This window comes from Rhinopithecus roxellana, chromosome 12 (genome assembly GCF_007565055.1).
Source record: "Rhinopithecus roxellana isolate Shanxi Qingling chromosome 12, ASM756505v1, whole genome shotgun sequence".
In the NCBI taxonomy this organism is placed as follows: Eukaryota; Metazoa; Chordata; class Mammalia; order Primates; family Cercopithecidae; genus Rhinopithecus; species Rhinopithecus roxellana.
This window is the reverse complement of record NC_044560.1, coordinates 66175083-66187221: the sequence shown is the minus strand read 5'-3', so window position 1 is coordinate 66187221 and position 12139 is coordinate 66175083. Positions and strand designations below refer to the sequence as shown.

The window sequence follows — 12139 nt, the reverse complement described above, 5'->3', positions numbered from 1 at the left end:
GGAGAGGAAAGAAAATTCTCAAAGATAAGAAGAAGCTACTTTGCACAGTGCCTGACACTATATTAATTATATTAGTTGCCCTGTACATATTAAGTCAATAAATGAATCTTGGCTTAGGCCTCAGGTAATTAAAATGACTCCAATGTTTGCTCATTACTTGATATCATCTTGCGATATTCTGAGTCTGCCACCATCATTTTATGAATCAAATTACCATCATCAGTCCTGTTTCAGTTCATACTTGTGGTTTAGTTATGCCAATCTTTAATTATGAAAGTTAACTGTATAAGTTGGGTCGTTTTTGTCATACCCAACTAAATCAGAGTTGAGGGGCTGGGACAATAAAGCACTCAGAGCACACAGCACCTGCTCCAAGAATTAAATTTTCCATATGCCTAGCTGCTAAAGCTTCCTGCTGTAACCTGAAGCCAGTTTTATTTAATAGCTACTGAAACAACCTGCTGTGACTCTAAGACTAGTTTGAACCCACCACCATCACTCACCAATCACAGCTTGCCAGCTCCCCAAAACTTTGCTAGTGCCAATGAACTTTGTTCCAAAATGTAGTATCTCTCCTTTTTATAAAACTTCCAACCTTCTTATTGTTCTTCAGTCACACCAAAGACGACCTGGTCTGTGTGGATGCCTTGCATTGCAATTCTTGCTTCCCAATAAAATATCAAATCTAGAGATTCACCTCTATATTTTAATTTTGACTTTGATATACTTGGTGTCAGAAGTGGGATCCTAAAGCTGACTTACTTCAGGGAGAATCACTGGCCCTGGGAACTACAGCATGAAGTACCCCCACTGGAGCCTTTTCAGTCCCACTGCTTCTGGGGAGTCCCCTCTTTTCCCCTTAGTGAGTCTCTTTTGGACTAAACTCTTAATTTTGGTTGAGTTCTGTTTTATTTGGGATTTGGCTGGGAAGGGGTCTTTCTCTTTCCCCTCCTGTCTAAGAGGGGTCTTTTGCCTCCTGGTTGACTGATGTCCTCTTGGGGAGGGTTATTTTCCCCCTGTTGACTTCAGCGGTAAGGATTAGACCTCAGTTTTGAGGTTTGGATGAGGGTACTTTCCCCTTTATTTGGAGAAGGCTTATTGTTCTTCCTGGTAAGGACATACTTTATTTTCTGTTGGTGCTTGTGTTTATTTGGCCTTGTGTTTAATTGGCTCTTATGTATTTGGCATTAAACAGAATCACCGAAATACATTTAGTTAAAAATAGGCTCTCAAAGTTTAAAGGCATGCCCAGATATTTTCTGAGACTCCAACTGGTAACATGTTCAAACATTATAGGAATCATTCAAACAGTCTGTTGTTCTTACAACAAAACTAAAAGACCATGGTGATAAAATCATATACTCCAAATAAGACTCATATCTCAACTGATATCTTAAGGCTAATGAAAATTTCAGGACTCAGACATTGCCTTGCTACAAAATACTGTCTCAAAGCTAGTGGAGACAAGTTCCTTTCTGGAGCTTTTCCCTCCACTTTTACAATTCCTCTTCTTCATCCTAATATAGACTAAATTCTTTTTTCCTAAAACTACTCAGCTATTTTGGCATACTATTTAAGTAAAAACACTTGAAAATCATCAGATAAAAAAGATAATCATCTTGATTTTCATGCTGTTTTGGTTTTAAGATAAAATTCCAATGTAAAGGACACTGTCTCTATACTAAAAGAAATGGCAACAATCTTATCTTCAGGGACAAAGCATTGAGACAAGAAAATATTGTACAGACCTAGTTCGAATAACTATCATTTGGGTGTCCTCACATAATTCATTCACATTTTCTCAGTTAACAATTCTTTGCCTAATCCAGCATATTGCCAATTGACTCAAACTACTCTACCTATAATTTAGTTCACAGACTTCATAATATTACCTATTTAAAAAAAGCTTAATGTTTAGCCTCATCCCATTTTGTTAGAAAAATAATTGGATCTAATTCTCTTTTTATAAACTGATGGGTTTATTGTTTTACTATCTCATGACTAAAGTTCTAAAATAAAAGCTGTAATAGTTTTATTTATACATTTGTATAGGTGTTTAGATGTTTTTATGCATATGTATATATATTGTATACTGTGTCTATATAATAAAATCTGACATAGTTGTCTAGAAATCCTTTAAAGAATTCTATTTGGATAAATGGGTGCTAATATACAATATTTTAGTTCACATGACTTAAGTATACCTTTGATAAATTAATTGGTTTTCAAATTATTTATTTTTTAAAGTTTATATTTTAGATTCAGAGGGTACATGTGCAGGTTTGTTACATGGGCATATTGGATGATCCTGAGGTTTGGGGTATGAATGTCTCCATCATCCGGGTAGTGAGCACAGCACCCACTGTGTAATTTTTCAGCCTATGTTCTCCTCCCTCCATCTCCTCTCTAGCAGTCCCCAGTGTCTACTGTTTCCATCTTTATGTACATGTACACTCAATGTTTAGCTCCCACTTAAAAGTGAAAACATGAAGTATTTGGATTTTTGTTCTTGTGTTAATTCACTTAGGATAATGACCTCTAGCAGCTTCTGTATTGCTGCAAAGGACATGATTTCATTCTTTTTATGGATGCATACTATTCCATGGTGTATATATACCACATTTAACTTGAAGGCAGCTGCAGAGAAATGTCAGGTCACTTACAGAGGGAATTCCATCAGGTGCATCAGCAGTGGACCTCTCAGCTTATACCTTACAATCCGAAAGAGATTGGGGCCTATTTTCAGCATCCTCAAAGAAAAAGAATTTCATCTAAGAATTTAATATCCCACTAAATTAAGCTGCATAAGTGAAGGAGAAATAAAATCTTTCTCAGACAAGCAAACACTAAGGGAATTCATTACCACCAGATCAGCCTTACAAGTGGTCCTTAAGGGAGTCCTAAACATGGAAATGAAAGATGAATACCTGCTACCACAAAAACACACTTAAGCTCATAGCCCACAGATAATAAAAAGCAACTACACAATCAAGTCTGCAAAGCAGTCAGCTGGTAATATAATGACAGGATCAAAATCTCACATATCACTACTAACACTGAATGTAAATGGTCTAAATGATCCACTTAAAAGGCAGAGAGAGGCAAGCTGGATAAAAAGAAAAGTCCCAACTGTCTGCTCTCTTCAAGAGGCCCATCTCACCTGTAGACACTCACAAGCTCTAAGGAAAGGGATGGAGAAAGAACTACCATGGAAACGGAAAACAGAAAAGAACAGGAGTCTATTCTTACATACAATAAAATGGAACTTAAATGATCAGGAAAGACAAAGAAGGGCATTACATAAAGATCAAGGATTCAATTCAACAAGACTTAACTATACTAAAAAATTATTAATAAAATAAAATTAGAAATGTCTTCAAAATTGTCAACATAGATTTTTGCCTAGATTTCCTGGTCAGACAGTTTTATAGTGGCCTCTAATAAATTTCCTAAGGTCATGAAGATACAAACCCAGACTAAAACAAAAGGATCTTTGTATAATAAATAAGATTAATTTAATATTATTGATTTAATAAACATCTGTATCTTCTGAGTTATTGATAGAAAAGTCATGTATCTAACTTTAAGTTCTTATTTAGGTAAACATTTGATATTAACAGGCTATAAAATTGGCTAATAAAAATAACTTAAAATAATGACTCTGCCTAATATCTCAATTTTCATAGGTAATCCAGGCATAATTAATAAAAATGAATAAATTAGATGTAAATTAAATAAACATTTATAAATAAACTATTCATGTAAATTTAAAGTCTTACAGTTATGTTATATTAAACTAAATAATAAGATACTTTTTAGATGTCTGGGCCATATCAAAATAAGATTAAAAACTAAAACAAATTACTAAATAAATACAAATCCCTTGTTGGGTTTTTAAATTTTATAAAAAGTTTAAGTATATTGAGGTATAGTAGGCAAAATATGAATGTAAGAAAAAATTATGTTGTATGAAAAGTATATTAGGTGGCAAATATTTTTCCTAAAGTGAAATGATTGTCTGTTCCAAAAACAGAGGAAGAAGAAAAGGAAAATTATAAGATTAATACTGGGGGATTGGAAAAATGAAAGGATGGACCATATGAAAGAAGTTTTATGTGTAAATCGTTAGGGAAAGAAATCGGAAAGGAAAATTGTTTACATGTTTTTCTAAAAATTAATGATTGGTGTCAAGGACCAGAGTCTGGCTCTCTATATTTAAAACAACAAAGCTTTCTTGAAGTATTGATCTACTCTCAATAATACTGAAAAAGGTTGTGATTTTTAATTATAAAATCGTTTCTTTGACAGCCATCTTCCCAAGTGCAGTTTCTATTTCTGCCACATTTCTTCCTGAGATCTAATTAATTTCCCTAGTTTTAGGTTTGAAATGCTGTCCTCTTCATTGAAAATAGTAATTCCATTTCTTGAGGTAAAGTTTTCCTTTTGAAATTTATATTTCAGAAGTTCGACTTTTGCTGTATCACACTACATAGGATTTGAAGGTCATACATCCCCTTCTTTTTCTTGAAAAGGTATATCTTTTTGCTTGGCTGGGGTGATAACTCTCTCCTTCAACCTTTTTCCTTAACTCCTAGAACTTTTATTTTTTTTTTTTTTTCCAGTTTGAACTCTGTTATGGCCTGATGCTGAAATGTTTATCTGAAAGGCCTAGAAAAGCAATGTTTTCTTCCAGTATAATTTGAATCTATATTCTTGGCTCTTCTTGATATGTTTGTATTATTTCATGTAACCAGGAAATTTCTCATGCTGTTACTGACAACCATGTATTTCTCTGCTCAAGATAGTCTTCTTCTTGTTCATATTTTTCTATAATACAATGTACACTCTTAACCCTGGACACGTTCTTCCTGTGTCTGATTAAATTAAAGTACTCAATCAACTTTCAGGTGATTGATAATTTCTTTAATGGAAAGCTCTAAATGGGAAAAAGAAATACGAAAAAATGAGCATACTGCAGAAGATTTTTCTTTACCATTTTGGTAATTTGTCTAAAAAACTAGATTTTATATTTTATCAAGATAATATCCTATGTTGTCTTTATCAGCTTTTTCATTACTCAGAAAAACTGAGCTTTAAAATAATAAAAGTTTTTACGTTCATATAACTTTCTGTATTATATCTGATGTCTTTTGATTATCACTCTAAATAAATGAATGACTAAATTAAATTAAATAAATGACTATTATTTTACAGTGACCTGTTACTCTGTTTTGACCAAGTGTTTTGAGTCTTTAAAGATGTTTAACAAACTTCCCAAAAATCAAATCCTAAATTAAGTGTTCTTAATCTAGAATTAGCTTTGGGATTTTCCAGCTGGGCCCTTGGAAAACATTAGAAGACATAGAGCTCATCTTGCAGACATATTAAACAATTAGATTTATTTTTAAATTATATGAGACATTGTATAAATGATGTGATACTAGATCTTTTAGTTGCATTTATGGCTATGTTGTTCATATGAATGTTTTAAAAATTATATAAATTCATAGAAATTAATGTTATTCATAATTCTGGTTATTGCCTTAAAATGCTAGATATAATAGAAATAACTAAGTTTACTTGTTAATTGTAAACTTTCATCAGAATTTTACCCATGGCTATTCTAGATTGTTGTCATCCAGAGTTATTATTTTGAATTCTCAAAATTATTTACAATTAGATTCATAGAAAAGACCCCAACAAGTACTCTTAAATACAGGTTTTTAATAGCTTTAAGATCACCAGACTAAATAAAAATTTCCAGAACCCTAATAAAAAAAGATGAGTACATGAAAATACTAATAAAGATCAAGCAGAACAAAAACTACATGAACTTAAATAATTGATGAAAAATAATGTTTTCATAACTTTCATTTAAAACATTGTTAGTTCTTAAATATTTTGGTTTCCAGGTTTAAAAAAATTTATCTCTTAAGCTATTTATAATTTACAGCAATTTGGTAAAGTATATTTTTGTAAAAAAAAAGATAAAAGCATTTTTTTCCTCCTTATTAATTCAAAAATTGGTTGTAAGTACTTTTATGGGAATATGACTATTTGCATAAGTCTGTAAAAATCTGCTCTCTCTTTATAGCAGAATACAATGGAAAACACTGATTATATTACTAAGGCTCTAACTGAACTGTCATATTTTAAAAGTGCATAAAAGGCCTGACTTCAAGGATTTCTCAGCATTACAATAAGTAAATAAAAACTGTTACTTCCTGGCAGGACCAGGAACCTTAAGACTGTAAGTAAAATCTAAGACTGCCTTGGTTCGGCTTCCTTGCCTCAAGAGGTTTTTAAATCCAAGATTCCTATGTAATCAATGTAGAGAAAAAAGTTGTTTCTAAAGAATAACTTAATATACCTGTTATTAGACTTTAAGTCTGTACATTACTTTTGAGTCTTGTTATCTACTTATGGACTAGACAAGGTCCTCAATTCTTCTAGGTTACTCCAATCGAACTTTCTTCCATAAAATTGTTAAAATGAGAACCACTCTGTTCCTGAAGCCCTGTAAGCTGAAACTATATAAATTTTAAGAAACAAGTCTCATGCCTGATGTATGGGCCACAAAGTAAGTTCATCAAACTGCCCAAAGTCATAGTCAGAGACGTTTAAACTGTAAACAAGGCCAAAAAAATTGATGTGTTCCATGGTGTGAACAGCTTTTCTCAAGACATTGGACCAAGACTCCATATTGTAGTGAAACTCTTACCCCTCTTAATGCCTGTCTTTTTCACTTAAACAAATAATATTGTAATTTAAAAATCACAATCAGTAACTGTTATAGGTACTGGTGAGACCTGCTATAGCCATTGACAAAACCTGACTTAAGAAATTATTTCAGTTCATCTAGTCCACAACATTGACAATATCCTTAACACAATTTTTTGTTTAATTTTGCTGGTGGTCCCTCTTGCAAAGTCTGGCATTCTCCGCTTTAGTTCAACTCAGTCATAAAATGTTAGTCAATGGCTATAGTAGGTCTTAACAGTTTCCCCTGGTCCTTTGATTTGTTTAGTTTTTTGCCCTTAGGCCCGGGCTTTAGTTCAAAAGCACTGCACAAATAAATTTTACTATACTGTTAATTTTTTTGTACTATCATTTGTAAGCTTTGTTCTTAGTGCCTATCTAATCTTTGTAAAGGCAGCCATCCCAACAGAATAACATTAACCCAACACTTAAAGATGATTGCTAATACCTATGGAAGTGATAAGAAGGAATTTGATGCTGGACTCCAGACAAAAATCTACTTTGAGAAAAATTTTCCTTCTGGCCTCTTGATTACTTGAATGTGGCCCAGGTCCCTACATAGAACCCCACAATACCTTCTCTCGTATGTGTGACAGAGACAACTAGAACAAGTTCATCCCAGCACCAAGGAATAATTAAGCCTAACTTCAAGATGGTTGATAAGCAATGCTTTCAGAGAAAGATCTTGATCAAAAGGGGAAAATGTGAAAGCTTATTACACAAATTAGTCATTCTCATCATACCCAAATAAATCAGAGTTGAGAGGCCAGGGGAATAAAGCACTCAGGGCACACAGCACCTGCTCCAAGAATTAAGGCCAGGTGTGGTAGCTCACACCTGTAATCCCAGCACTTTGGGAGGTCAAGGAGGGTGGATCACTTGAGATCAGGAGTTCAAGACCAGCCTGGCCAACATGGTGAAACCCTGTCTCTAACAAAAATATGAAAATTAGCTGGATGTGGTGGCGGGCACCTCTAGTTCCAGCTACTCGGGTGACTGCGGCAAGAGAATCACTGGAACCCAGGAGGCAGAGGTTGCAGTAAGTCAAAATGGCACGGCTGTACTCCAGCCTGGGCAACAGAGGGAGACTGTCTCAGAAAAAAAAAAAAAAAAAAAAGAATTAAATTTTCCACAAGCCTAGAGGCTGAAACTGCCCATTGTAACCTGAAACCAGTTTTCTCTAACAGCTACTGAGACAATCTACTGCAATTCTTAGCGGAGTTGGACCCCCCACCGTCACTCACCAATCAGAGCTTGCCAGCTCCCCAAAACTTAACTAGTGCTAGTAAACTTTGTTTCAAAACAAATAAATATAAAATTTATTTTTATAAAACCTCCAACCTTTTCTTTGTTTTGTAGACACATCAGACCACCTAGTCTGTGTATATGCCTCAAACTGCAATTCTTGCTTCCTCAATAAAATGTTGAATTTAGAGATTTGTCTCTACATTTTTTATTTCAACATACTATATTGAATGAAGCTGTATCTGTTTTTTATTTTAGCTTTATTCTATTAGTGATTATTAATGAACAGTAGAAGCTTACAAACTATTACGTACAGGTAAAACTATCAGATTCTACAACCTATTTTAATAACTGTGAGATCTTATTAGTCATAACCTGATGAGGTACAAACTCCTGTTAAATTATGTGTGTGTTTTAAAAACTAAACTTCGCAAGAACTTTAAGGAGAATTAAATTTGTGAAAAACAAACTTTTATAATCTTATTACCATAATACCATTATTATTATTTCTCTATATATTTATTTTCCATCTTCATTCTTAAAACAATCCTCTGTCCTGGAGTTGTATTATTAATATTTGTTTAATAAATGTTGATATTTTTAAATTCAATTAATTTTTGCATTTTCTGAAAACTCTTCAAGTAGTGGACCCTCACAATATCTACCAATAGTATAACATTTAAATTGGCTTTGAAGTCCTTTTATTTGAATTTTAAAACTTGTGTATGATGTGGCCTCTTTGTTTTCACCTAATGCTTCATATGGCCAAAATATTAATCGAACAAAATAAGTTTTTGATATTGGCATCAACTTAAAAATCTGCTTAAACAACACAAGCCTATAAAGAATTGAAGAAGACAAAAAGATTGTTACCTGAACCTTCCAATTCTTCTTAGATGTGAAAACATTTCACCCCCAGGGACATATTCCATAACCATGTATAAATTAGAATTATCCTATGAACAAATAAAAAGGAAATACAATTATTCAACTTAGGTCAAAATTATTTCAATATTATACCATGTTGAATTAGAAAAATTTAAAATCTTTCTGACAGATTAATAACTTTGAGAAATAAAGAATAAATGGAACATGCTCTAGTTTTTCTATACAGAGACACTGATATTTTTCCCCTCCTAGTTATTTTTGCCACAAATTAGTCTGGGACTTTTGCTCTTCCTTTTCTTTCAGAGAACATCTAGTTCTTGAACAATTAAACACTCAGGCAAAGAAATAATGCTATAATATATGCAAAGGAATAACAAAGTTAAAAAACAATTTGAAAAAGTTAATAAGAATATTTACACTTTATGTATAAAAGATTAATGGTTTTAATATTTTAAATACATAGGTCTTCATTTAATTTAAAGAATAAAGGAGAAAAAAGATTAAAATGTTTCATATGATTAAATATTGCAGAAAGATGCCAGTATCATTCCGAAGAGCTGAAAAGTGGCCAATTTAAATAATAACTCTTATACAATTTTTCAGACACTTAAATAATAGAATAAAAATTATTCAGCTTTGTATAAGTGAAAAGACTAGAACTCAAATTACTAAGTAAAAGAAGATGAGATAGTGGCAAAAAGGGCTTAATAAAAGTAGAAAATGTGTTGGGTATATGAATTTGCATAAGAATTGTTTAATAAGATATCCCTATGGTTTTTGATAAATGGGAGTAATTCTTTTTGTAATACCATCTCATGAAGAATTGCATGTATCACCTTTGAACAATTTCTCCAGGGAGAATCAAAACCTTTTCAAATGTTACCTAAGTTATAAGCACAATAGGATTTAATTACACAAACTCGAGAGGTATTTGTTTTGTTTATTTATATTCTTTAGGCTTATCATCTGGTTTAGAATCCTATTTATAGTTTCATCTTAAAAAAAGCATATTAGGTTGAAAGTATCTTATTTAGATATTACTAAAATTTACCTTAAAAGCATACTCCAGTCGAACAAGGAAAGGAAAATTCACTGCCTGTAATATTCTTTTCTCATTCAAAGTATGCTCTATTTGCTTCAGTTTAACAACCTGTAATTGAGAGATAAATATTTCTTAATGTATTTAAGTAAAATTAAAAAGTTATCATTTAAAAAATGTAATAAACTTGGATAAGCAAAATTGTTAGAATTGGATACGGAAGAGAATAACAATTACCAACTATTAGGTTGGTGCTTAAGTAATTGTGGTTTTTGCCATTACTTTTAATAACAGGATTCAAATAAAAACCTAATAGAGGATTTAAAACTTGGTCTTAGTAAGATCAACTACAGTTTCAATTAAGAAGTGAGAGCTAAGTAGGAATAAGAAACAAACCCATAAGAAATTACTTTAAAAATCAGTTATGTCAATTATACTTAAATAAACATATATATATATATATAATTACTTAAAGTAATTTAAAAATTAATGTGAAAATACTAATGTCCTAATCACTCAAAGTCCTCTGTAAAAGCTGGCTCAAGTCTCTGCAATAACTAGATACTGACTTTAAATACTTCAGAAGATGAATAAGAAAATTAAGAATGAAGAGAAAGCCCATAATTGAAAAATAGTGAGTAAAAATGAACAATTTTCATTTTATAATATCTAAATAAATATAGGTATAAATTCTAAAAATTTATTTTATATCGCTATAGAAGAGGATGCACAAAATATTGGGAAAAAAACTACCTTTTTAACAAAAACTATCTTCGTATCTTAGGTCATTCAGACTTAGGCTTCCTCTAGATTTTTTATTCAATGGAAGGGGAAAGTAATTTATCTTGACTTCACGAAGACTGTAATTCTATTCCATATGTGATTCTATTTTGAATTTTAAAAGTGGTGACCTTAGCAAGACATATAAATAATTTTCTTGTATACGTGTAAATCATTAGAAGGTGGCATACTTTCTTGCTAGAGTCTAATGGCCAATGTGAGGACAGTCACAGAAGTCAAGAAGTTAAACATAAATAAGAAAAGTAATTAAAGATAGCAGCCAGGTATTAATATATAAAATTAGGAGTATACTGATAATATTGAGCAAAAAAATTGAGTAGGAGTCAATCTGTGTTTTAATCTAGGCCTTCTATTTAACTAACTTTCTGACTCTGGAGATGCTTTCAAATCTTTGGGCCTCAGGTTTTCAAAATCTGTAACATGAAGTGGTTGGGTCACTACTGTACACATTTCAACTTCTGCAATAGCTAGAAAACAAATTAGTCCATAATTGTCACAATAAATTACAGTTGTCCATCAGTATCCCTGGGGGTTGGTTCCAGAACCTACAGCAGAAACCAAAATGCCCAGGTGCTCAAGTCCCTTATATAAAATGACAGAGCCTTTGCACAAAACCTATACACACTCTCCAGATACTTTAAATCATCTCTAGATTACTTATAATACCTGATATATTTTAAATTCTATGTAAAGGGTTGTTACACTGTATTGTTTAGGGAATAATAATAAGAAACAAAAGTCTGTACATGTTAGGTATAGATGTAATTTTTTCCCCAAATATCTTCAATCTGTGATTGGTTAAATCCATGGATGTGGAACCCATGGATATGGAACGGCTGAATATATATTAACTATGCATCATATAGTTACAAAAAATAAGAACAAAAATTAAATTTAATAATAGAATTATTTGAAGGTGTCAGTGGTAAGTCATTATACTGAATCTGTTTAATAGTCTGGCTGATAAAACTAAAGTTTACCCTGAAAGTAAATAACAACAAATACACTCACCTTCTGCTTATCTAAGATCTTCATGGCATAATACTGTTCAGTGGCTTTGTGTTTTACCAACATGACTCTTCCAAATGAACCTGTTCCAAGGGTTTTTTTCCTTTCAAAATCTTCAAGTCCGGCATTATTCTATATGTAAATACATAAATAAAACTTAAAATTCTCATAAAAACACTATGGGAATTATAAATGCTTTAATCATACATAATCATAATGGATAATCCCATTTATAACTATCCATTTAAAAGCAATACAAAAAGGCTGTTGAGATTCCAGTTTATCGATTCTATTTTTCCCTTTGAATAAGAAGGGATTTAATATCTGAGGACAGAATGTATTGGAAAACAGAGCATAATAGTAATAGGAGGAAATAAGAGCCTCAGCTGAAATATTAAA

The 12139-nt window shown here is 32.0% G+C and overlaps 1 protein-coding gene across 4 annotated transcripts in view; it reads right to left on the bottom strand.

Annotated features, from left to right (window-relative positions):
• PRKACB (protein kinase cAMP-activated catalytic subunit beta) overlaps positions 1–12139 on the bottom strand; it is a 168678-nt gene that overhangs the window by 39134 nt on the left and 117405 nt on the right. For all 4 annotated transcript variants that reach the window (XM_010382526.2, XM_010382523.2, XM_010382529.2 and 1 more), the window contains 3 exons: positions 11744–11872; positions 9944–10042; positions 8878–8960 (listed from right to left, as the gene is read on the bottom strand). In XM_010382526.2, the coding sequence (XP_010380828.1) occupies positions 8878–8960; positions 9944–10042; positions 11744–11872 (311 nt within the window). The remainder of the gene's footprint in view (positions 1–8877; positions 8961–9943; positions 10043–11743; positions 11873–12139) is intronic.